This window comes from Eumetopias jubatus, unplaced genomic scaffold (assembly GCF_037043125.1).
Source record: "Eumetopias jubatus isolate StellerSeaLion01/CBP00866 unplaced genomic scaffold, mEumJub1_p1.0 scaffold_1, whole genome shotgun sequence".
Lineage (NCBI taxonomy): Eukaryota > Metazoa > Chordata > Mammalia > Carnivora > Otariidae > Eumetopias > Eumetopias jubatus.
In genome coordinates, this window is record NW_028274807.1 from 178,642,547 (window position 1) to 178,670,029 (window position 27,483).

The 27,483-nt window shown below is 39.3% G+C and overlaps 1 protein-coding gene across 1 annotated transcript in view; it reads left to right on the top strand.

Moving 5' to 3' along the window:
* The window catches only part of SHQ1 (SHQ1, H/ACA ribonucleoprotein assembly factor), a 95,743-nt gene that overhangs the window by 43,554 nt on the left and 24,706 nt on the right, over positions 1-27,483 (top strand). The window contains exon 10 of the mRNA XM_028101846.2: positions 10,468-10,588. Coding sequence (XP_027957647.1) covers positions 10,468-10,588 — 121 coding nt within the window. The remainder of the gene's footprint in view (positions 1-10,467; positions 10,589-27,483) is intronic.

Genomic DNA, 27,483 nt, shown 5'->3' on the forward strand with positions numbered 1-27,483 from the left:
AAATCAGCTGATCTCTTAAATATTTAATTATTGAAATCTGCATTATATATCCAATACTATCTGAATACTATTTGAATAGTATTTCCAATACAATTCAATACTATATTGAAATCAATAAATAATTGAAATCTGCATTATATTTCCAATACCATTTAAGATAAGTTTTGTTCATTTCTGCAGTTTTGGAGCTGAGCAATGTGGAAAACCAGGTTAGTTATGTGGTTTGATATTATGGCTTAAAAATTTTTTCTATAGTTAGTGCCTCGTTTAATAAATCTAAAGTCAGTTTTGAGATTGTTTTTATTGATCTGGATTTTTAAAGAAGTAACTTTAAGTTTACTTTTTTTTTAAGAGGATAAAGGCAGAAAATGGTATATATTTAAGACAAATTTGGAAGAACAAAGAGGAAATATTTTATTTGATCCTAATGAATCACGGTCCTGTTGCAGAGTAATAGCAACAGGCCTAGGTGAAGTTCATTAAATAGTACTTCATATGTTATCTGGAAAACATGGAAGAGTTATATTCTTGCAATTTCGAGTTCCTTTAAATAGGAATTAATAACTGAAAAATGGAGACATTTATGCAACATATATAAATCAAATTCCTTCTCTGTGCAAGGCATCATAACAGAATCAGCAAAGAGTTATAGGAATATATATATGAGTTGGCCTTAGCTTTTAAGGAGTTTATTATGTAACAGTAATGGTAAGACAAAGGAAAGATACAAAATATGGGTATTTACAAGATACAAAGGAGAAAGTCCCTTAGGAAAATCACTTAACTGGACTCAAAGGCCAAATCTAAATGCATCTTGTATGACCTATGAGCCAAAAATGCTTTTTACATCTTTAAATGTTGAACAAAAAAATCAAAAATAGTGTTTGATGACACAATGTCAATTATATGAAATTCAAATTTTAATGCCCATAAATAAAGCTTTATTGGAATACATTCATGCTAGTTCACTTACATGTTGTTTATGGCTACTTTTGGGATATGATGGCAGAGTTGAGCAGTTGAAACATTATGTGGCCTGCAGAGCCTAAATATTTACTCTCTGAGTCTTTACAGAAAAAATGATCCTACCCTTGCTCTAGATACATGTATCTAGAGGGTTGAAAGGGAAACTTTCACGAGTGAGCAGAGGTCTTTGGCCGCCTTCCATCCCAAATACTGGCCAGTGTTGAAGGGGATCATTTCAGCTTTTCCTCTCCTGCGCATAGGGTGAGATGTAGCTGATCTAGCTAGTTCCCATAAGAGTAGGTCCCTCAACATTAGGGGAAGTGAATTGAGATGCCTGCTTTTCCAGACGGGTGAGTGAGTGACAATGGCAGGGTTTAAGACAGTCGGGAGTAATGAGGCCTGTGTGAGATGGCAACATACATGCCCCATTTGTAGCCTGTTGTTGCCATGTGGATCTGTAGCATTGCCAGTTTGGGGGACTTAAAAAGAATTAGAAAGCAATGATCTTTAAGATAATATTTTTCAAAAGTGAAAGTATTAATGATGAAGTAGAGGTTCTAAATAATAGCCTCAGAGCCATTGCATGACTGAGTGCCCAGGTCCACCTGTGTGGGTCCTAGGTTTTTCATTCCGACTCCAAGCATTCCCAGTGCTGACCTGTTTTTCTCACACCCTCTTGCCCCTGCCAGTTTCCAGCTGCATTGAGAGCTTGCACCAAACCCCTGCTCTTTCAGTCCCAGTTTGAGGCTGAGTCTCAACCTTGTATGTTTCAGGAGTAGATTGCAGAAGGAGGTAGGACATAGCTTGCATTACCTAAGTAACTATGCCCGGAAACCTTAAAAAACAAAAAACAAAAACAAGGTAGAACCCTTACTTTTCTTTCCACTTTGTGTTGCTCTTGTCAGCCAGAACCTGGTCAGGATAGAGGGGATGAATCACAGGATTCTAGGAAACTGTGACCCCAGTAGAGGGCTTTTGAATAGAAGTGAGGGCTTGATAAGGAAGAAGCAAACAGCATAGGTCTAATGAGGGAGGCTTAGTGGTAGTTATTACTTAAAGAATGTGTGGGATTTACAAAGGAAATGAAGGAAGGTATTCCCTGAGAAAGTAGAAGGTAAGGAAAAGCAGGTAGAGGAAAATAAGAGTTAGGTCCAAGAAATGGCCAGTATTCTAGTTTGTCTGGAGGCTTGGGTTGTGAAGGGGAGTTGTGGGGAAGAGGTGTGAATGGTGTGTTGCGCCAGGATTGTGGATAGTCTGCAGTGCCTTGCTGAAGAGACTGGGCCTTACTCACTGAGGTACCACTGCAGAGTGGTGGTGTTGGTCTGTGACAGGCTCACAAAGTCGGATTCATCCAGCAGTAACACCGAGGATCCAGTCATCGAAGGGGGTGAGATTAGTGGTACAGACAAGAGAGGAGACCACGATTCTTACCTGAAGCCAAGTAGTTTAGGGGCAGTTAATAGGGTCTGAACTGGAGTGCCTGCAGTGACGTGGAGGAGGAAGGAATATGGGGGCAGATGCTTCTCAGGTAGCGAGGGAGAAGCAGGTGGGGCCCTCAATCCCATCTGACCTGTTGTCCTTCTTCCCTTGTCATCTGTAAAGTGTTGCATGGTCATTGTCTCATTTCCTTCCCACAGCAGTTCTTAAGAAGTCTCCCTCCTCTGTTGACATGTGGAAACAGATTCAGATTAAGGATCAAACACCAGGAGCAAGGGGACCCACAGCCCCCATGACCGACCCCCGCGACCGACCATGGGCTGCGTAACTGTTCTACATAGAACAGTTATAATTGTTACCATTTTTACATTGCAGAGACATTAGCTAGAACTGCATAAAAATTATGTATATGTGGCTTTTTAATGATCTTTCTTTAGCCTTTTATAATTTGGGACCAGAATTCTAAAATCTTAATTCCATAGTCAAAATTTTCATGTAACCTTTTAATGCGCAATAAACTTCCATGTAGATATGGATGCCTAGTCATTTTTACTAAATTATATTTACTGTACATTGATTAAAATGTAAAGAAGCGTAACTCTGTTTTATCAATGTGCACATCATTTGGCAGTGAACATACACTCACTGTAATACAGGGAGGGTTTTAAAAGGGCTAGTTCTTTCTCCCTTGACATACTCATCAGTATATCAAAGCGCCAGAAGGAGCTCATAAAGGCTGGTAGGACTAGGTTGGTTTTTTCCTTTTATGAGCCATTTGAGGGATCCAGTTGTCTTTCTTCCTATATATTTCTTCTTTCTGACTTCATGTACAATTTTAGTTTTCCCAGTTTGAAACTAAACTAAATCCAAAGAAAGAGTCAGAACTGAATATTAAGTAATATCTATTGAAAAACAGTCTCGTAGTTTTAATTAAAACAACATCAAGATGAATTTATTTGAAGTTGAGCTACCAGGTATTGAGATACATTCTGTATTCATAAGGAGGAACAGTTAAAGTAAAATTTTACCTGCAGAATTACAAAGTTGTAAACACTATTTTAATTAATTATTTATTATTTATTTATTATTTTTAAAAGTAGGCTCCATACCCAGCATAGAGCTCAATTCGGGGCTTGAATTTACAACCTTCAGATCAAGACCTGACCTGAGATCAAGAGTTGGGTGCTTAACCGACTGAGTCACCAAGGTGCCCCTTGTTTTTTTTTTCTTTTTTTTAATCTAGGTTTAGATTGCAACTGTATCCAGAGCGTTTTTCCTTGAATCTTCAGCTTCTTAACCTTCTACCTTTGTGTTTACTATATAGGTGGGGTTTTTTTTTTTTTTTAATGTTCCGTCTTGAATTTGGTTGCTTCTAGACTGAAGCAACCACCACTTTGGTGACTTTAAGGCAAATGGAGTTAATGTCAAGGCTGTCCTTCTAAACCAGCAAACCTTGCAGGAATTGTTAGAGCAGAAAAGGCAAAAGGCAGCCTTGGGTTAAATCCATTATTTGACCTTTTGATGGTGTAGTGATATAAGAAAATTGGCAGAGTTACATTCTTTCGTGTCAGGGAATAGACATAATAAGGGAAGGCACGAACAAATTGGATATTCCACATTTGTCATGGCACAAAGTAAATCTATAGATCACACAGGTATTATAACTAGACACTAACTGAGGAGTTTGACCAAGTGTTTCTGAACTTAGGCTTTATGTACTCCAGACTATATTAACAACCAGCCTTATTGAACAGGATCCTACGGTTTGTTAGACATTGTTCTAGATGAGGGAAGAAAAGTGAAGAGCTGCCATGTTCTTTTCCTGTCCAGGTGATAAATATTGACACAGTATTTATTGCATAGTGGCTGGGAGGCAGATGGACTTACTTTCAAGCCCTGACTGTTGCTTCATAACTGCAATCTTGGCCAACTCCATATCCTTGAGTCTCTTTTCTCATTTATGAAATGAGCAAGGAAGTACCTAATTAGTGGGGTTAAATGATTTAATGTGTGTAAAGTACTCGGTGCAGAGCAAGTGGGTAGCTCCTAACTCCCATATTAGGGTGTGCCAGGCATTATGAAAGAGTCCAGATCAGCTGGAGGGAGAGTTGGGACCCCATTTCTAGAAGCAGTACTGCCTGATTTGAGACTTGATGGTGAATTAGGGTTGGACTTGGAGTTATGCATTCCAGGCAAAGGGAACATCTACAAAGTATATGTTTGCTTTGTGTTACTTTTGTTTGTGGCTATAATAATAATATATGTATTTATAACTAAAAATGTTTTAAAAATCAATACAGGATCATAAATTTGTGCTCAAAATAGTAACTCTTATTGCTTCCTATTTGTTTCTTATTACAGCTCTGAAATGTAAGAGCCTAAACAACCATATGAGGAATTTTAGGATAAAACAGTGAAATGGTTTGAGAAGCATTCATAAAGCTGAATTTAACGTATGTTTGTGTTAATTGTTAGGAACTTGACTTCAAGCTACTTCCTAACAGGGCCTGGCATTGAAGCAAATTACCACGCTTCGATTCTCTTAATTTTGATTAATTTGACACAGTTATCCTATCATGTGTTTTTATGGTTAATAATCTATGAAAATTAATGTTAGAAGTAATTCCTTCTGATAATGTGGTCTCATAAAAATCCCAGGAATCTAACGATATCTATCATCTTAAAACGATAGCAGTGTTGGCTTTTATTTTTAGTTGATTTTTATAAATAAAGACCAAGCAGTGCCTTCCTTCAGGTATTCTAAATAACCACTTCTTTTTCCTTTACTCTTTTTGGCTGCTTGTCTTACTAGCTCAAAACTTTAAAGGGTAGAACTAGATACCCAGAAAACCACAGCCACATAGCAGCTATAATGTATCAGGAGTTGAAAAGAAATTTAGCTTTTATTATGTAGAGTTAGCAATTTATATTATCTTTCTTTCGCTGGCTGAAAGCCAGCAAAAAAAAAAAAAAATCCACTATTCTGATCATCTCTTAAGTGCTTCCAACCATGAGCTGGTCTGTCTGTCAGACGTTGCCAAACCTGATCTGCTACAGGAAAATATCAAATAGCCAGTGGATTCCGATTTAAAATAGCTCAATCTTGTCTCTGTTTTGAGATCTATTAGCCTAAAATGCCACATCTGTACAGAACAGGAAAACACTGCTCTTAGTTTACCTTCTCTCTCTCTCTTTTTTTAAGTGGGCTCCACGCCCAGCGTGGCACCAAACATGGGGCTTGAACTCACAACCCTGAGATCAAGACCTGAGCTGAGATCAGAAGTCAGACGCTTAACCAAGTGAGCCACCCGGGTGCCCCAGTTTGCCTTCTCTTTAAAGAAAAGCTGGTGAAGGGGGTAGCCAGAAAATGTGTTAAGTACTGTTTACTGCCCACCTGCTTGATACTGGCATGCATATTTTTCTTTATGTTGTCATTATGTTTCTCTGTGTTGTTATTGTACAGTCATTTTCCCTGAGGTAAAACATTCATGGCACTTGTCATTTATAAAATACCAGGATACTAATTTTAAACTGCCTTCACGAGTGAACAAGAGATCTGGGTCCCAGAAGCCTTTCTTCCATGGTTACGGTTGGCTTAAGTAAAGACCGTGTCGATCTGGAGGATCCCTAACTCTGGAGACGTAACATCTTGGAGAGGCCTGTTGGTGCATTGCTGTAGTGAAAACAGTTATCGTGGTTACTGTGCAAGGCACCTTCTTTTTTCCTGCTTTGGACCAGGCGGTGAACTGGCTGAAAGTGGTCACTTTCCTCCAGTGCCTTTGAGCAGGAAAAATATCCTCAGATTTAGGCCTGAGCAGCTTTTTATACCTGTATGCTATGTGCCGAGCCCACAACTGGGTAAAGCCCCCTAGGAGCCAGGTGCTTTGAGTCCCTGAAGGCTTCTGGCCACTGGCTGCGTGACAGCTTGGAGCAAGGCCAGTTTTTTTTTCTTTGCTGATAGCTGTTAGAGAAGTGGTTAACAACCTGAGAGAAAGAGCAGTCAGTACAAAAGAGAGTAAAAAAACATGCGTGCTGCACAAGTCTCCTGGCTGTGCGGCTATAATCGTCTACGGTTATGTAGTGGGAACAAAAGAGACCCAAGTATGACCTTGGGGTAACAATCCACATTGCTGGGGAAAGGATGATTTAAATGTACTTACATTGTTCTAGATTGTCAACTGCCAGTGGCTGAGTTATCTTTTACCTTTTTTGTCACATAGCATACTGTGAAAATAGTTTGAATGAGACATACGGTGAAAACATAGCTTTCCAAGAGCGCGCAACTTTCCCTTTCAAAACTGCTTTGCATGTGATTTTCTAAAATTACCTGATCTAAATATTGCTTCTCAGTTGTTCAAAATTACAATTTACAGAAAATTTAAATATGAATTAAAATTTTTTAGCATTCTTTGCCAATATTTCAGGGGTTGGCTGTGTAGCTGAGTGTGTCTCACTTTTTGTTAAACAAATAAATGTTTATTGTGGGGGAATCTTGAAAAGAGGGGCAAGTACAAAGAAGAGTAAGCCACTGTAGGCCTGCATGTAAAACAGTGCTGGGCACACGTCAGGCACTTAGATACTTTTTCAGTGAATGCAGAGACACACGTTAATACCCTTTGGGTGTAAATATACTTAAGGTTTTTTCCTATGTGTATTTGTCTTTTTAAAAAAAATAGGAGTCAAAATGTACAAATACAGTGTAACTTTTCTTTAAATTAAAAAAAGTTATTTTTGACATTTCTTATATTATTATTCTTTGGAGGTAGTGAAGATGTGAATTTGCCTGTGGTCCTTAGCAAGGGGACAACCTTACTTGAGGCATGTCTGCTAAAGGAAGCTGTATAATTTCATTAGGGTAATGATTGCCTTGGATTCCATTAAACATGTGACCTTACTTCCATACCCTTCTTAATAAATATCCCTGGAGTTGGGCCTCTTATCCCTGCTGTTGACAACTGCTTTTAGGCCTTCATACCTCGTCCTGCTTACACCTGTCTCCCCAGCCCGTGACACTCTCTGACTCCCTCCCAGCTCACCTGCTTACTCCTCCCCAGTCCCCTGCTTGAACCACCTGCTCCAACCAAACGATCTTTTCCTGTTGTTCCCTGAACCCACCCCATTTAAAGTCTCCTTTTCCCACCATCCTTCAAGCCAGCATATTGCCCCTTTTTTCTTCACTCACTCATTTGCTGTGAGGTCTTGCTCCAAATCCTGCATTTTCTGTTAACTGGCTTATATTAGTCGGGTATGGGGACCTCGAGGGTAGGATTCTGGAGTGTCGCGCTATAGAGGGGCTTGTGTAAGTTTCAAGTAAATAGTTTTTTGTGTTTTTTTCCTTTTGCTTGTTTTTTGTTGTTTGTTTTGTAAAGACCTATGATTAACTTTTAAAACTTTAAGTTGGTAGTTATAAAAGTAAACTCCTTCTCCCTGGACCCTGTCCCTCCAAAAAAGAGAGAGAGAGAGAGAGAGAGAAAGTAAGAAATTGGCATATGCTTGCCCTGACATTTTCTTCTCTGTGGCAATTAAAACTGTTCAAGAAATTCTTACACATTAGTTAGTTCTCTGTTGATTTTTTTCTCTTGAGATAACATGGCTAACTTGGTTTCATCACTTCTGTGAGTTTTGATTGTATTTCCTGCCTCCTGTCATCAGACTCTGCCTTCAACATTACATACTTTGTAATGAAAACAGTCTTGCCGTGGGGGGTCCACACTAGTCATTTGATATAGTTAACCCGGGCCACTCTAATAGTCACAGGTCTGGTCTTGACTTAACCAAATGTAGTTTTAGGCCTTCTAAGTATTTGTTTCTCTTAACCAATTGAGCAATGGGGTTTTTATTGGCATTCTTCCCATCTGCATGTGAGGAAGCCACATAGTTAAAACTTTTGAAAAAGCTTGGCCCCTGCTTTGAACTTAATTTCTAACTCCAGAATAATAAAATGTGTTGGCGACAGAATGGGCCAAGAACGTGTGGGTAATGTAGTACAGTGGCTAGCCACAAGCCAGTTGGTGCAGAATTTGGATCCTGTGAGTATCTTACGACCTTGAATCTCAGGTTCTGCCTCTGTGAAATGAGCAGGGAAGGTTCTGGGGACGACCAACTGTTTCCTTTCCACGTTCCTTTGCAGCGTTCAGTAAAGAGCTCCAAAGACGAGGAGGTGAGCCCAGGCTTCCTGAAGGGTGAAGTCTTAGGCTAGACCATGAAGGCAGGCTAAGATGCCATTAAGTGGAGTGGAGAAAAAAAGGCAATCCGGGTGTGGGAGCCATTTGAGCAGAGGACCTTGAAAGCATGTGCAGGGCCAGGGACTTGAGGAAAGGAGTGCATGGAGAAGTGTGTCAGAGGACTAGGAGAGAGTCTGCAATGTGAGGGAGGAGGAAGATCTTATAATGCAGGTGTGAGACGATGAGAGTACAGGTGAGGATACCAGGAGTGGTGGGGAAAGGGCAGCTGCTAGGGGCATTTCCAGGAAGAATCCTCAGGGCTGCAGTATGAGGCCCTGGGATGAGAGAAATTGCGAGGGTGTAAGGCAGGCGATCACTGTGTCATTCATTCATTCACTCATTCATTCATTCTTAAAATATTGAAATTGAAAATCTGATGCTGCAAGGTTCTGTTCTAGGTAGTGGGGATTAATCACTAAATAAAACATGGGGCACCTGGGTGGCTCAGTCAGTTAAGCGTCTGCCTTTGGCTCAGGTCATGATCTCAGGGTCCTGGGATCAAATCCAGTGTCAGGCTGTCTGCTCAGCGGGGAGTCTGCTTCTCCCTCTCACTCTCCCTCTGTGCTCTTCTCTCTCAAATAAATAAATAAAATCTTTAAAAAAAATCACTAAAACAGAAGTCCCTGCTCTTTTGAAATGTATTTTCTAGTGTTAATTGTGTTAAAATTTTAGTGGCAATAATTTTGGCACCTTGAGATGTCATTAGCTAGCTCATGATTCTTTTATCCTGTCTAAAAGTCAAGAGGGAAATGTCGATAAAAGCACATCCAATATCTTTACGAAATCCATTTACAGTATTTTTATGTTTTGGGACTGTGAAGATAAGAATGAAACTGTTAACCTGAAAATGCTATGTTTTACTGATCAAAGGGAGTGGTGCTACTATAGATTTAGTAATTTGCCTTATAGTCAATACATTTCAGGGAATGTCATGAAGTTTGGGACACCTAGGGAATTGTTGTTGAGAAAGGTTCCTTTTGTAGGCTTTCTTTGGGATTAAAATTAGGTTCATTTAACAACCAGGCGGAAGTAATTAGATTGAACAAGATTTTAGTACTTGATGGCTTTTTTCCAAGTGATTTTGTCAGCTTATTTTTGAATGAGTGCTGTGATATTTTAGTTTTCAGTCTGTTTTCTTCAGTTCTTTAAGGTGCAAGAACTTGTTAGTACCAGATAATTCCTTAAGAAAAAATGTTGACATAAAGAATAAAAAAGTTTAAAAAACAGAATATAATTTTTCATGGTGTTTTGAAAGCTTGAATTAGAAGAATATTTTATAATTCTGTGGTGCATTTAAATATTCATTTAGTGAGGAAAACTTTCCTCTTTTTTGCTTAATGTACTTAGTTGTGTTTCATAGTGTTTTTATAGTAACCACAATTAATCAGATATAGAAATAGAGCATAAGGTTTACTCATAATTCTTTTTTTTTTTTAAAGATTTTATTTATTTGACAGAGAGACACAGCCAGAGAAGGAACATAAGCAGGGGGAGTGGGAGAGGGAGAAGCAGGCTTCCTACGGAGCAGGGAGCCCGATGCAGGGCTCGATCCCAGGACCTTGGGATCATGACCTGAGCCGAAGGCAGCCGCTTAACTGACTGAGCCACCCAGGCGCCCCAGTTTACTCATAATTCTTAATGAAAGAAAGAAAGAGCTTTGGGCTTTATAGTACTGATAAGATTTCATGCAATAAAGGAATGTTAAAAATATTCTAAAAACATGGTTAAGATTCTGAACTGCTATAAATATATTACCTCGCAGTATCTGAATTTCTCAGTTTAAGATAAGCAGATGTGTTTTTCTTAAGAATGATTTGATTTTTTTAAAAATTTCCTTTAGGTAAAAGTGCAGTTTTAAGGTGCCTACTGGATGTTCACAAAATTTTTCAGGAAAATGACCCCGCTTATATTCTGAATGATCTCTACATCTCAGACTACTGTGTGTGGATTCAGAAAGCCAAGTAAGTTTTGAGTTACTTATGAATTTTACATGCTCCCATTTCTGGAATGCCTCCTGACTTGGGAGGAAGCAAATGAAATAGCCTGTGAGGTAAGTTGTAATGAAAAAGAAACCCCATCTAGCTACCAAACGCTTTAAAGAAGATCAACATGGGGAGCTTGGCAAATTTGCTTCGGGAGGAGGTGCAGATGGTGAAAAGTTCATTTTACTGGGAAGCATGGTTCTAGCCTAGAAAATAGGCATGCAGACAGACAGTTGTGAGTGTTCATTGCTATGTTATTGACTGTCCAATATAAAATCTCAAAGTTTCATCCTTGAGTATCCAAACTTGTGTCTGCAGATTACTTACATTGGAGGGTGTAAGTGAGTGAGTGTGTGTGCATACTGGGCACCTGTGTAAACATGACGGGGCACAGACCTAATCAGCTATCATCCCATTGGCTAAGCACTTCTTACAGAATCCATTCTTCAGAGTATAAAAAAGACAACCTTCAAAGCTTCATAACATGATTCTTGGTAACTAACACATGCATCTAAGGGACCGAACGCTCACCAACGTGGTATATATAAGATTTGCCCAAAGTGTTTACCATTGCCTCCCTCGGGTAACCCTATGAAGTTTAAAAAAGCAATGAACTTTTATTTTGTGAAGAGGTTCAACAGCTATACCCAAATTATCCATTTCAGTAGCAGAAGATAATTAATTGAGAGCACACAAATAGAGCTCTTGATGGGAGGGCTTCTTAGGTCTCTGGAAAATGATGGCCCAATATCATTCTTTTTTTTTTTTTTAAGATTTTATTTATTTGAGAGAGAGAGAGACAGCTAGAGAGGGAACACAAGCAGGGGGAGTGGGAGAGGGAGAAGCAGGCCTCCCGTGGAGCAGGGAGCCCGATGTGGGGCTCGATCCCAGGACCCTGGGATCATGACCTGAGCAGAAGGCAGATGTGTAATGGACTGAGCCACCCAGGCGCCCCTGCAGTATCATTCTGACTTAGAAGAAAAACAATCATGATAGTTGTCCCATCACTGTGATTGGTCAGTGAGTGCTTTAGTATACCTTTAGTGCCTGTTCCGAGTGAGCCACTATATAGAATTTATTTTTGGCTTCTGTTCATGGGGAAGCAATTATATGCAGAGTGAAATAAGACAAAACTCGAGGCTCTGTGTGTTGTAAGGAGAAACCGATGGTCTGCTCTCATAAGGCCTACTACCGTACAGCAGGTGGCGGCAGTGTTTGTGGCGGAAATCTCGGTTTCTCCAGATGGAAAATTGCATCTTTAACCCCTGAGGTCATCATGGCATGTCATCACTTCATTTCATCCTCCTGCTAATTGAGCTTATCAAGTACCCTGCTGCCACTTCCTGTTGTTTTCATAATAAAATTAAATTGAAATAGTCTGTTTGTATGGGTTTAGGTTTTTCTTGTTCCCTTCAGGGTGAGGATTTTATAAACATGTAATGAGCATTGAGGTTTGTGTGAGGATCCCATTTCTATGAGCGCCTCTTTTCTCTGTGGCATTCCTTATTAACTGGAGAGGAGATCGTGTTTCATTAAAGTGGAAGGGTGTGTGCCCTCATGTCCGTGTGGGGATTAGCACACCTCCTTGCGCTTAAAAAAAAAAAATCCTTTTCCCTTGGTTTTAAGTTGCAGGAAATGAGATGAAATTCTTAGGTCCCTAATAATTGTTATGATAACGGTAATTTTTTCAAAGAGATACAATGTATTGGGAAGCGAGACAGGAGAGGGAAACCAGCAGGAACTCTTCAGATTACTTTGGAAGAATTTTTTCAACTTAATAGGCTCTCTTGTTTTCACTTTGTATCTTATTTTTTTTTTTAAAGATTTTTATTTATTTATTTGACAGAGAGAGAGACAGTGAGAGAAGGAACACAAGCAGGGGGAGTGGGAGAGGGAGAAGCAGGCTTCCCGCTGAGCAGGAAGCCTGATGTGGGGCTCCATCCCAGGACCCTGGGATCATGACCTGAGCCACCCAGGCACCCCTCACTTTGTATCTTATATTTTAACTCTAGTTGAGCCTATTTTTTTCTCCCTTGAAATAACACATTTGTTCATTTACCTGATTTTTATTAAATTTTCTAATTTAATCCTTAATTTTTCAAACACAAAATTGAGCTTTCTAATATCATTTTTACTGTGAACTGTCTTGGCTCTAAATTAATTATACTGCAGTGAACGTTCATGATTTTCATAACGAATTTCTTCTTCACCTTTTACCTTCTGGTTTCTTTCTTTCCCATATAGTTAGTTTACCAGTGAAATCTAGCTCCTTATTTTAATATTTTAAAATAGTTCTGTATTTTCCTTAATCCCTATTTGATGTTTTTGGTTATAATAATAATAAAGACTGAAATTGTATTTAAAATAGCAGAGAAGTGCTAAATTATAATGAGCACAAAGAACAGCATTTCATTTTTGCAGTCAGACACTCACTTTGGCAAAAACTTGCTGGAATGTGGGTAGCAAAGTCATTCTTACATTGAATTATTGGAGTTCGGTCAACAGTTAAATCCTAAGTTGTGCTCTATACTGTGTAGTTATTTTTCCTTGTGATATCTGTGTCTCATAGAGTATACTCACAGATTTTCAAAACGGAAGGTCCTGTGTTCTTATTCTGAGTGACAGACAGCAAATTATTTTTCTGGAGCCCGGTGATGGGTATTAAGGAGGGCATGTATTGCATGGAGCACTGGGTATTATATGCAAACAATGAATCATGGAACACTACATCAAAAACTAATGAGGTCCTGTATGGTGACTAAAATAAAAAAATTTATTAAAAAAAAAAAATGCTCCCTGCCATCCTTCACCGCAAGCTTCCCTGGAAATTTCGAGTGTGGTGGTCACGGCTACAGATGCTCCCTGAGTGGCAGCATGAAGAAGTGATTTGCTTGAGGTCATGCAGCCCCTAAGAGATAGGTGTCTGATAGTCTCAGGGTTTTCTGGGTCTGGATTTTATGTTTTCCCAGATAGGCCACCTAGACAACCAGTTTTCTTTACCCCTGGCATGTGGGAAAAAACACCAAAAAACAGAAGAAAAAAGCCGTCCCTTTAGGGAGCTTTTTCTATAGAAGGAGGAATTAATGACTCACTTGTCTTCCTCCTGGATGCTCCCATAGCACTTGGTTTAGAATGTATGAGCACATCTCATGCCTGCCTCATTTTGTAGTAATTTTTTTTTTTTTTATTTGACAGAGAGAGACACAGCGAGAGAGGGAACACAAGCAGGGGGAGTGGGAGAGGGAGAAACAGACTCCCTGCGGAGCAGGGAGCCCGATGTGGGGCTCGATCCCAGGACCCTGGGATCATGACCTAAGCCGAAGGCAGACGCTTAACGACGGAGCCACCCAGGCGCCCCCATTTTGTAGTAATTTAAGTGCTTGTATCTTTCCCCCTCTAAAATTTTAAAGTCCCTGTGAATGAGCACTTGTTTGGGGCCCATCACAGTCCCTTAGGAGCACAGTTTTCATTAAATTGAAAGGTACCTAGTACAGCCAATTAAAAGAGCATTTTTCATCATTAAAAAAAAAAAGCATAAACTTTAAAAACTATGCATTGGCTCTTACTTTTTTTTTCCTCTTATTTTAATTGACATTTTCAGTTACATTCAGATTTTACCCTTCCCTGATTTTCCTGGTGAGCTGCATTTATCAGTAGCAGGGATAGTTCTAACCCTCTGAAAGTTCATACCCTTTTATGTAAGTGGGAAGAGAAAAGCATGAGCTGTAATATATGTTCCAGTTTTTCCTCTCATTGGCCATAAGACTTTAGCAGGTCACTTCATCACTTTAATGCAGCCAGCATTAGTATTTTAATATTTCCTCTACTTATTTTCCAGTGCATTTTTTAAACCAGTGAAAATAATACTGCACTTATCATTTTGTAACTTGTCTTATCCTAATAGTAGTACCCTATAAATCATTTTCGTTTATAACAATATCTATAGCATGGTGTTTTTTTAAAAACTAATTTTTTTCTCATTATAAAAGAAGTATATGCCCACTGAAGAAAATTTGATACTTTATGGTTTTAATGCACGGTGTATATTGAAACATAAGAGATCAAATTGGGTATTATTTTGTGTTAGCTACATGGGAAAAATTTTGGTGGTTTCTTTTTTTAAAAAAAAAATGAAATTAAAATCTAAAATCCTGGCTGTCTTTAGTCTTAAGTTTGAGCTAGTCATGAGGGTGTTAAATCACACCTTTTCTCTCTAATATAGTTTTTTTAAGGTAGTTGGTTATGGGGAAAAAAACATGTCTTTGATGTGCTGAGCCATTTTACATTGAACTGATAGTTTACCCTGACAAATACATTTGGTGCATTTATTATTTTCACTGCTTTTTAGCATACTTTGCTCCACCAAATCTTATTGGTGTCCTTTGGACTCAAAGGTGCAAAGTCTGTGGAGGGAAATCATTCTGTCACTGAATAATTCTGGCTCATTTGATAAATCCTGCACCTTAGTGTCCTCAGTTGTGAGTGAACATAAAGCTATTTCAGCACTGTAATCTTAAAGTTCTAGAAAACTTAGGACCTTAATCATTGCTTTATACTGTTTCCGTTGCTTCCTCTGTGTATGTGCTTTGGTAGGGGATAGGGTTATGCGCCTGGAAATAGCATAAATCTCTTCGATTGGGCCCTCTCTTGTTCTTGATTTATCTGCCAAAAGTCATGGGTGTGGGGGTAACTCAAATGCCAAGGTAGAACATCAGCATTGAGTGTAAAAGGAGAATTATTTATTTTTTCAACTGCTGATTATGGAGCCCTACTATATATGCTACGTACTGAGGTTGACGATGGGGATGCTCGGGTGGATGAGAGACACGCCATGTTACAACTGCTCTTGCGGTGGGGAGTACAGATGGGAGCGGAGCGCAGTCCTGTAGCCTGCGAGCGGCTACGGTAGGGAAGCGTGGATGCTGTGGAAGCACTGAGGAAGCCACATGTCTAGCCTTGGGGTAGAGGAAACAGCTTCTGGAAGGAACAGTTTGAAGCTGAGAATCGAAAGATGAGTAAGAGTAGGTCAGATGGAGATGAGGAGCAAGGGGCGAAGAGTATTTCACAGTAGGTTCTTGTAGAGAGTTCTTTTAAAGAGCTCAAAAGCTCAGGATGGATGGATCATAGGTATAGGCATGGAAGAAAGAAATGAGGCCAAGGTGTTCATGTGGAGCCTTGGCCACTTAAAGATGCTTGGACTTTGTCCTGGGAGAGTATGGAGCAACTGAAGAGGTTAAGCCACGTAGTATCTGGGGGGGGGGGGGGGTGATGTGATGAGATTCTGATTCTGCGAAGAGCCATCAGATCCCCTTACAGGGAATGAATTGAGTGGGGTGGAGCTCAGACTTAACACTGAAAGCCTCACCAGCTTGCGGGTGATGTGGGCAGAAGGCATAGCCTGAGCCAGGGGAGTGAGCAGGGAAGGAGACTGTGGTCAGATCTGAGAGGTGGATGAACCAGAACTTAGCAATGGTGGGATGTTGGGGAGAGTGAGAAAGGGAAGTGTCAAAGAGGAGATCCACATTTTACTTGGCCAGTTAATGGGGCCAGTTGGAAGTGTACTTGCTGAAATTAAACAAGAGTGGAGAGAGGGTGTAGGTAGGAAGAGAAGACAGAGGGACGATGAGTTTTAGAAATGTCGATTTGAGGTCTCTAAGGAATATCCATAAAGAAGTAGTCAAGAACATTTGGATCACAGCTGGAAAAGATGTATGGAAGAGAGTATGGACAAAGAAGGGACATAAATTAATAGCCAAACATAAACAATGGTATCTGGTTGCATAGTACTGTTACACATATGAATATCATAATAATCCTAATAATCAGGAAGCATCATGATGAACAGATTTCCTGGTTGTAGACATGGTGTGTTGGAAGGGGGAGAACGGATATGAGGCTTTTTTGCATTTAGGTCAGTTTTATCTATCCTTGTCGTGTCCCTTTATTATGAATAAGAGAGTACACAGTTAGCTTGGGGTCATGGTGTTTTGGTAAGAGGACTGCATTTGAAATCCTTATTTTTCCATTTGGTTATACAAGACAAATGGACTCAGGCTTTTATAGTAAAAAACAGGAGTTTAATTAGGAGGCTACAGGTTATCTTCCGGAAGCCAGGTGTGGGGAGTCCAGCTGGGCCTCATGAGCTCAAGTCCTGAAGAAGGGCGGCAGTCAGCTTACTGTCTGGTGACATGTGGTCTCTTGTGTTGCTCCTTCCCGTAAGTTCCTGTAAGTTCTTCTTCTCTCTTGATGCACATGGGGAATGGCTGTCCCGCAGCTGAGTTCACATGTATCTGGTTTCAGGAGAAGAAATGACGAAATCCCCTTGCTTGCAATTCCGAGGAAGGACGAATGTGATTGGCCCGGCCATGGGGCCATGTCTTTTCCTGGTCCAGTTGCCGTGGTCACAGTAGGAAAGGGGTGGGGATGCTCTCTGGGGTGGTACACACATTGTACAGGGCCCACTCTGTCACGAATGAGTGGCATTCTTCAAGAAGGGGGGCATGTAGGGCATGCAGACACCTTACGAGGACACCGCTGTAAGTCCGTGATGCTATTTTGAGCCATAGCTGAGGAAGAACCCTAACACTTCACCGTCACCCATGTCACTGATACTTACAGTAAAGATAAGAAAATTGATTTCATGGCTCTGTGGAATTCAGGCATACCAGATGATAACCAGGCACTCACTCTAGGTGGTTTTACTTTTGTATCGGAAGTTACTTCTGCAATAAATGGTAAAATGTTAAGTGCTACATTAGCTGCTAATGATTAGCATATAGAAATTTCAGGGAACAATTGTGCATAATTTCAAGCAAGTTAAACCTCTCTTGAATTGAAATCATTCTTGGTAAGGTGCTTATTCTGGCATGTCAAGTTGCTCTTTGGTTTTACTGTTTATTTTTAATTAAATCCACAAATTCATCCTGGATGGCAGTGGGTTTTATCTCCATAAGAAAAGATTAGTGCATGCCAATATTCATTCACTTGTATCCCTTCCGTGGGGTTTCATATAGAAAGGATTTACTTAATGGTTCTTTACCTTATCACCAGTAGTTCAGCAGTGCCCACTGGGGACTGTCGCTCTTCATTAGACTTCTCTTACAAGAAATATGCCAATAAATCATAGGATTATGAATGTTCCTACAGATTTCGGGCTAAAATAACTCTTTGTGAAGATATGAATGCTACCTGTAACTATGTGTATTGAGAAAACTAACAAAAGAATTCTATATCTGAATGTTAAAAGTTTTGTGGGGGGTTTTTATTGTTGTTTTGGGCGTTTTTTTGCTTATTATGTTTTCCTAATTTGTAATTTTTCTCCTGTTTTTTTAAAGGTAAACTTTTTATTTTAGGATAGTTTTATTATTTCTAAAAAATGATAAATATGATAAAGAGTTCCCAAATAACCCACACGCAGTTCTCCTGTGATTAACATCTTACATTGGTAGGTGTATTTGTCACCATTAATGAGCCATTATTGATACATTCTTAGAAACGAAAGTCCATAGTTTATTTAGGTTTTCTTAGTTTTTACCTAATGGCTTTTCCTATTCCAGGATACCATGTTTTGTTTTGTTGTGTTTTTACTAAGAACTGGAACTCATATCAGGAATATTCAGTGTCTCTCATGTTTTGATTATCCAAGAGCTTAAAAGGTTTCGAAAGGTAGTGAAATATTACTGAGATGCTAAAGCTACCTCAGGAGCTTAATACATACAGATACTCGAATCATCAAGAATCCAGACCTTGAAAACAAAAGGTTTGGCATATTTGAGAATTTTTAGAAATATGGTAACATAGCTCATACATCATTTTTACTTGTACATGTACTGTGGGCATCATCATTATGATCTTTTAATAAAAAAAATAGAGGTGTGTAAATGTAGAGTTGGCAAGGCTTTATATTTTCCCATTAATTTTCTTAAGGTAGAGATTAGAGGAGAAAGTGTACCTGTGAGTTGTAAAAAAAGATGGAGAGTTTCAGAGGTGAAATAGGCACGCCCCAAACTGGAAAACGCACAGCATTTATTGGTACAAGGAGGTTTGCCTGCGTCAAGCCCATTTTAGAGCCGTGACTAGGTGGTGATATTAGGTTTGTCTCTGTCCTTACTCATTTTTGGTCCTGGATACTTGGCTCCAGACTTCTCAAATCCTTGGTTTTGGCTTGCTGGAGCCAGGGCTTTTTACAGCGTGTAATTAGCTACCATGTGAGCAAATTGGTATTTCCTTCACCTCCTTGTTCTGAGGCCTGTTCTGAGGCCATCAGAGGTCTTTGGAGGATGCTCACAGGATCAAGTGAGTTCGGGTGGGCTTGATTTAGTCTGGTTTGTAAACCAGTACTCTCTGCTTCATGTAGAATTGTCACAGTGCTTGGATTGTCTTCACATCTCATTCAGAGAAGAGGCTTACGTTGATTAATGTGGCGTACGTGTGGTTATCGCACTTGGAAAGTGCTCTGTTTAAGGAGAGCTTTGTCAAGAGCGTCCTTTGAATGGAGTCACAAGAAAGCTTTTTAAAAAAACTGTCAACTTCAAGTACAATTTCCTTTTTCTTTTGCCTATTATGATTGAAACCCAATCCTTGTTATAACATAATTATCTCCACCAAAGCCAGCAGGGAGTCGCTGCCTTAATGTAAGGGGTGTGAAGTCCCCTAAATAAATAGAGGATTAATTACACTCACAGCATGTTGTGAAGGTGATGAGATTGATTGTGATCATTTGACTTGTCCCATTTCCTGCTCTGACTACTTTTCTGAATAAATAGAAGCTGGGAAAATAATAAATAGAGCTACAGAGCATATTGTCAGGACTGGGGTGGGGAACGGGCCTGCTTGAGGTATGGTTCCAGATTTTAAGTGATACGTGATACTTATTTTGGGTACTTTTATCAGATTATTTGCTAACTATTCTCCATTTAAACAGCTTTCCAGGACATGGTTTTTATCTTTAAAAAAATAGATATCAACAGAATGTTGAAAGAATTTGACAGACTGTATTTTAAATGGGTGGATATCAACAAATTTCTGATTCATTTTTAAATGTGTTTTTACTTAGTGTGGCCTTTTGAAAGGTTTAAACTGAAGAAAATCTTAGCTGTTAAATATTTGTATTGTCTTTTCCTTATAGAAGCTCTGTGCTTTTCTTAATGATTAATTGGTACTGTCATAAAGCACATCATGTTTTGTTTTTATTTTATTGTTTTAAAAGATTTATTTCTTTGAGAGAAAGAGTGAGCGTGAGAGAGAGAGCACAAGTGGGGTGAGGGGCAAAGGGAGAAGCAGGCTCTCCCCTGAGCAGGGAGCCTGATGCAGGGCTCGATCTGGGACTCCAGGAGCATGACCTGAGCTAAATGCAGACGCTTAACCCACTGAGCCACTCAGGCATCCCTTCTGTTTTTATTTTATGTTTGTCTTACCTCCTTTTCCTGGAGAGTTATGTTGTAAAATTGTGATTTCGATATATACATTCATTCTCCAAGTCTTTTATTGCATTGGCCTCCAAAGTGAAGTGCACTTACCCCATGGAGCACAGAGAACCATCTTTTCGTAGTGGAGGAAGACTGTAATAGGCACTATCTGTTTATTTTAGAAGAAGGAAATTAAGATCATTAATATTTAACATATGGATTGCTGGCAAAACTCATGTTTGATGGGTACCAAACATTTTTTAGTGATGGGATACTTGATCCGAAGTTTAGAGGAATGACCATCATCATTTCCAGAGAGAAGCACATACGTTTCTTCTGAATGATGGTGGGAGAGGGTTGTCTTGCCTAGGCAATTGGGAGTTGGTCTGTGCCATCTGCTTGAACTGAGTTGAAGACATAGAAACTCACGTGCTGGAGCTTGAGATGTTTATGCCAGATGTGAAGTGCTCACTCCCTGCTTCGGTTGTCTGTTCTGTTTGCCTAGGGAAGAAAAGGAAGCCTAACTTCTGAATGCAGAGTCTTTGTCAGGATGGCAGCACATATCTCCCTAAGCAAAAACGACTGGGCCTTATGTAGTCTTTGCTTTTGGGATTCTTGTGTTAATTTAAAACAGTGAAGAACAAAAACCCAACTATCATTTTGAGGAAAAAAAAGAATGAAATTTGAAACAGACGATCATGTGTCTAGGAGTGGGGTGTGATAGAGGTTTATTCTCAAGATGTATGATTCCATGAGGAATGATTTTGTGCTTTGGTTGTTAATTACTGACTCAGGGACAAAGGGCCCAGAGAAATACGGACTGTGAATGTTCTAAAGGGCAAAGGTCATATTCAACTTGGTACCCCAGCACCTTAGCCAAATGCATGCCACTTATTATTGATATTCAGTAAATGGTCATTGAACTGAAAATTTCCTTTCTAATTCAGGTAAAAGCTTCAATGAAAAGAAGCAGCTTTACCTTCTCCTTACACAATACTAAACCTGTCGTAAGACCAGCAGTGTGTGTTCTGTTCTTCATATCCTAGCATAAAACAAGGATATATGCTCTCACTTACAGAGATGTTATGTATGGGGATAAATGATGAAGGAAACCTATAACTTAATGCTGGTTTACTTACGTATGTGGAAGTCCAAGTAAGTTGGAGGTTGTAAGAGAGAGTGTGTGGGTGTTTGGATGGGCAGGTGGATGGACGTTTAGATCTCCTGCATGCCAGCTATTTGTCTGTGTGCAGTATTGGCCCAGAGTGTGGTGTTGGGAATGCCATGCACCTTCCCTGAGGAGTCAGGCTCAAGAACTGACCATCCCAGGATCTGTACCCACCTATTGTCCACAAGTCTGGAGACAGTGTGTAAGCTGGTTGAGAAGGAAGAGGGTATTTCAACCATCAGTTCCAAGATGTTCTCCAGACTGTCATCCCCAAATTACGCACGTGACCAGGAGACATATTGAATGATCTGTGATGTGACTGAAGGAAACAGGTATAGCCATTCGATTTATTCCTTTTTTCATGGGGAGATACACCTGTGAAAACAGAGTTTTGTAGATCACACCACATCTATCTGAAGTATTATACGTCTTTATTAATTATCAATACCTTATTTATAATTATCAATTATTTAATATAATTATTGATAATTATAAATATTTCTCTTCTCTGTGGCTCACTTGTTTTAAATGAGTTTAGAGTCCGATTGAACCCAAAATTTATTGAGCACCTGGCTATGGCCGGCATTGTATTCTGTGCTGGAGGTAAGATCAAGGTCAAGATTTCTGCATCAAGGAACCCACTGTCTAGGAGGGTTAATGATGGTCTACTATCATGAAAAATCATAACTGGAAAGCTAAATGGAAAAAAAGCAGCATATATATAAAGCTGTATATACTGAAGTGGTGCAATCACATTAAAACATATATCAGTGGTCTGCATGCAAGGCTCAACTAAATAAAGGAATGATAAAAGAAAGCCCTCATGCCCTGAATGAAATGAAATAAACAGAATAATTAGATAATCCATCAGTGCTGGTTTGAGATCTCTCAAATATGAACTTTGCATTTAACTCAAGTGGTAATTTTACATTATTTTCAAATGTGGAGTTTCAGTGTTTCCTTGCGCCATTTTATTATTTGTATGAAATTACACAGCAGAAAAAAGACCACCATTAGAAGTCTACCGTGCCTGTGTTCTTAGTCTTATAAGAACACATCAAGCAACAGAATACACTTCTATTATAACATATTTGCCCTTTGTTTAGTTAAACTTTTGTCGGTCTTATGGTGGATATGTTGCATCACAGATTTAAAATTCTGTGGTGTGCTTTAAAAGACAAGAGCACAGTGTGAAAAGTGATGTCTGCTCTGATCATCTTATTTTCTCCAGACTTGTTCTTGCCTATAACCCCAGGCCACATAAATACCCAGAGTTGTTCTTTGGGTATGTCATATTTTGATACCCTACTAGAACCCAGAGATACTCTTTGGAGCAAAGAATAAAACACCTTTGCACGTGTAGTATTAAGTACCCTTGTGCCATTCCAGGTAAGCTCACCAGCTAATTTAGATTTTATTTCTATCCTTAGAGTATCCTAATGCTTCAGGAAAACAAGGGTTTAGTTCTTATTGGGAGAAATTGCCTTCATTTTCAACTTGATGTTTAAAATTATAGTTGTCAGCATATGTCTTATATTCTTGTTTTAATGGACACAGCAGTTAAAAGGATTTCACTTATGAGCTGTGTAAGCTAAAGCTATCTGAATAGAACTATTGGCAAAGGCTCTCCACTCTATTAAATACTGGATTAATTATAAAAACCAAGCTTTAAAAACTGAAGAAGTTGCAAAGTTTGTATTCTGAACACAGCAGCACTACACATACTTAGGTTTCAGAAGCTTTATTATAATCCATGATTTCAGGTGAAATTCCAAATCTAAAATGTTTGGAAGATAAATACTGGGTTTATCTTACCTTTTATCAGAAAGATACAGTCTTGCTCCAGGTTTGTAAGAAAACATTTGTTTTTATTTTTAAACAAACGCTTCTCATCCTCTGTGTAGGAGAGTGTAACATTGTTCCACAGATCATATTTTTTCAAGAATCCCCTACCAATCTAAGATGCGCTGTCCCCTTGAGGCTTGGGAATGAGAGGTGAGGCCACGAATCTACTTTGTTGCACATCTTTTGGGATCCTGTTATCCTACAGTGCTGGCTAGGGCGGTTGTGACTGCTTTAGGCCTGTGTATCTGTTCTTCCGTCCTTTCATTCAGCATATAGTTATGAGGTCCTACTATGTGCAACATTCCCTGCCAAGATTCTGAGCCTAGGATGGTAAGCAAAAACCAGACATAGCCCCCGCCCTTGAGGAACTTACGGTCTAAGGGAAGAGAATTGTTAATCAAATAATCACCTGTGCAAAAAGTGAAATCAGAACCTTGGAAAGTGCTGCAAAAGAAAAGATGGTGGCTAAAACAAAGGGTGTGTGTGTGGGAAGTGGGGTGGGGGAGGTCACGGCCCAGACCATACAGTCCCTTCTAGGTAGTGTTTGGAAATGTAATTTCTATCTTTGGAGTAGTGGGCAGCCAGAGAGGGATGTGGGGCAGACGGTGGGGGAGGATGCCTGGGGTAGTAGTGTGAATTGCTTGGGGGCCTGAGTGTAGCCTGACCAGGGAAGTAACATGAGGAACTAGAATGGGTCTGGGGAGAAATGGAGAGGACAATGGGGAGCATGATGCCTGGGTTTATGGCCTGCACAGCTGAATGGACGAAGAGCCCTAATTAGCATAAGGTAATTCTCAAGAAAATTCTGGGCTTTTCTTAGAGAGATTCTTCTGGGTACAACTTAGCCTCTTTGTGGGTGATCTGTACACTAGTTACTAATTCAGAGTAAAGGTTAGTTTTTTTTCTTTGTCTCTCTTGTTTCCTTCATTATTTAAAGGAACTATTGGGCTCAGGTATCTGTCAAAGGTTACCTTTTGTGTGCCTTTTTGTGTGTTTATAGAGTTTAGTTAGTTTCTTAAAATATTTTCTTTTTTTTTTTTTTTTAAAGATTTTATTTATTTATTTGACAGAGAGAGACACAGCGAGAGAGGGAACACAAGCAGGGGAGTGGGAGAGGGAGAAGCAGGCTTCCCGCTGAGCAGGGAGCCCGATGTGGGACTTGATCCCAGGACCCTGGGATCATGACCTGAGCTGAAGGCAGACGCTTAACGACTGAGCCACCCAGGTGCCCCTCTTAAAATATTTTCTAATGATATAGAAAGTAATACAAGAACACATAAAATATATATGTGCACTCTAAAGAAGAATGAGAAACTGAACATGCATGTACTCACCACTGACCTTAAGAAATAGATTACTAGGGGGCGCCTGGTTGCCTCAGTCAAAGGAGCATGAGACTCTTGATCTTGAGGTTGTGAGTTTGAGTCCCATGTTGGGTGTAGAGATTACTAAAAAAAAAAAACCACAAAAGTATCTATTTATTTATTTGACACAGAGAGAGCACAAGCAGGGGGAGAAGCAGAGGGAGAGGGAGAAGCAGACTCTCCGGTGAGCAGGGAGCCTGACATGGGGCTTGATCCCAGGACTCTGGGATCATGACCTGAGCTAAAGGAAGACGCTTAACCAACTGAGCCACCCAGGTGCCCCTAAAATAAATAAGCTTAAAAAAAAAAAGAAAAGAAAAGAAATAGATGACCTGACCAGTTGCCCAGAGCTTCCTGTGAGACCAATCCCAATCATGTTCCCCCCTCCCCCACCTCTGGTAACCACACCCTGAATTTTGTGTTAATCCTTACCTTGCTTTTCCTTAAGGTTTTACCATCTCTGGATGCACCCCAGTTTAGTTTTAGTTTTGCTTGCTTCTCAACTATGTAAATGGAATCCTACTGTGTGTGTTTTTCTATTACTTGCCTTTTTGACATAACGTTTTTTTCTTTTTCTTAGATTTATACATGATGATGTACAGTGGTATAGTTTATTTTTTTCCTACTGTGTACTTTCTCATTGTGTGGATACACTACAGTTTGTTTATCTATTCTCTAGATTGTTTGTTGGTGAATGGTTCCTTCCAGGTGTTAGGAAAACTCTGCTCTGAGCATCTTTGTGCATGCTTTGGGGTGTAGTTGTGTACACTTTTTTAGTAACCTCTGTACCTGGGAATGGAATTGCTAGGATTTAGTGGATGGTTGTAGGTGAGACTTGACTGGGTGATGTCAAACTGTTTTCCAAAGTGGTGGTACCAATTTATTTCAATTTATTCACCCACCCAGCAGTGTATGAGAACTTCCCTACTTCAACCTTAATGCCAATACTTGCTCAGATTTTAAGATTTGACCATCTGCAAGGGTGTTGAAAGAGTTCCTTTTGTCATTTCCATTTTCAATTTTTTTGATAACTAATGAAGCTGAGCATCTTTTCATGTGTTTATGAGCCATTCATGTTCCTTCTGTGAGACGTCAGTCTGTGGTATTGCCTCTTGCTCATTAGTGCTCTCTTTTTCTTTTTGATTTTTAGGATTCTTCTGGTATTCTGGATACTAGTCCTTTATTGGTTAAATATGTTGCAAACATTTTCTCCCGGTTTGTAGTTTATCTTTTAGGTTCCTTGTAGTGTCTTCATAAACAGAAGTTTTTAATTTTAATGTTGTAGAATTTATCAGCATATTCCTTTAGAGGCAGGCTTTTTGTTTCTCATTTAAGAAACTTTTTTATGATGTGGATGTCATAAAGATATTCTCATGCAGTATCTTCTAAAATTTTTATTCGTTTGCATCTAGCATCTAAGTCTTTAGTCCACGTGGAACTGATTTTGGTGTGTTTTATGAGACGGGATCCGGTTTCATTTTTTCTCATATGGATCACCTTATTCCAGCTTCATTTATTAAATAGTCTATCCTTGCTTCATGCATCCTGCAGCACTCATTCTGCCGTACATCAAGTTTACATATATATGTGGATCTGTTTCTGGGTTGTCTATTCAGTTCCAGTGCTTGACTTGTCTGTCAAGTGCGGGTACCATACCTTCTTAATTACTGTGGCTTTATATCTTAGAATCAGCTTGTCAAGTTCCATGAAAAACATTTTGATTGGGATTGCTTTGAAATCCATTAATCTGTTTGGGGAGACCAAAACATTTAGTCTCCTTCTATAATATGGTATGACTCTGTATTCAAGTTGTCTTTGGTGTCTTTCAGTGAAATTTTATCATATTTTCCTTAAAATCTCTGTACATCTTTGTGATTATTGCTTTAGATTTTCTATTGCTATTGTAAATGATAATTTTTTAAATGACTTTCAAACTGTTTAAGGCATACAGAAATGTTAATTTCACATTTTTATCTTGATTTCTGTATCCTGCTACCTCACTAAACTGTGCTATTAACTATTATGTATAGGTGCTCTCCAGTTTTCTGTACAGGAAATAGTGCAAATCATGACAGTTTGGTTTCCTCTTTTCCAATCTTTTTTATCTTTCTTTTTTTTTAAGATTTTATTTATCTATTCATGAGAGACAGAGAGAGGGAGAGGGAGAAGCAGACTCCCCTTGGAGCAGGGAGCCCGATGCAGGACTTGATCCCAGGACCCTGAGATCATGACCTGATCTGAAGGTAGATGCCTAACCCACTGAGCCACCCAGGCGCCCCTTCTTTTCCAATCTTTATAGTCTTTCTTTTTCTTTATTCTTCATTTTCCGGTACTGGCCACACCCTCTGGCACAATGCTGAATAGGTAATGGTGGTAATGTACTTCCCTATCTTGTTCTTTTGCTGCAGGCTTTTGTAGATAGCCTTTATCCAGTTAAGGAAAGTTCCCATTATTCTTAGTTTACAAAGAGTTTTTGATCCTAAATGGTCAGTGAATTTCATTGCATATTTTCCCTCCTCTTTTGAGATGCATCTTAAGGTTTTTCTTCTTTAATTTGTTAATGTAATGGATGGCATTTATAAAATTTCTCACTTAAGTTAGGCCTTGCATTCCTGGGATAAACCCATCTTGATTGTGATGTATTGTTTAAATACGATTCGGGATTTGATTTGCTGACCATGTTTGTGTATTGTGCCTGCCAGGAAACACAGGGAAGGCCAGTGAAGGGGGGGAGTGGGGAGGAGGATGGAAGGAGGAGAAAGGGCTCTGGTTCATAATTTTCCATCCTTGCACTCTCCTTTCCTTTTTCTCTGAAATAATTTCTATAAATTGTATTGATCTCTTCCTTGATTCTTCAGTAAAATTCACCAAAACAGCCATCTTGACTTTTTTCTTTTTGAGAAGATTTCTAACTATTCAGTCAAAATTTCCAATTGTTTTAGAACTGTTCTGGTTCTGTTTCTTCTTGAGTTGGTTTTAATAGGTTTGTGTTTTTCTAGAAATTTGTCCACTTCATCTAAATTTTTGAAAACTATCTGACTTATTTTCTCTCACCTGTTTTCTCTATAGTGTCTGTACATTATCTTATTG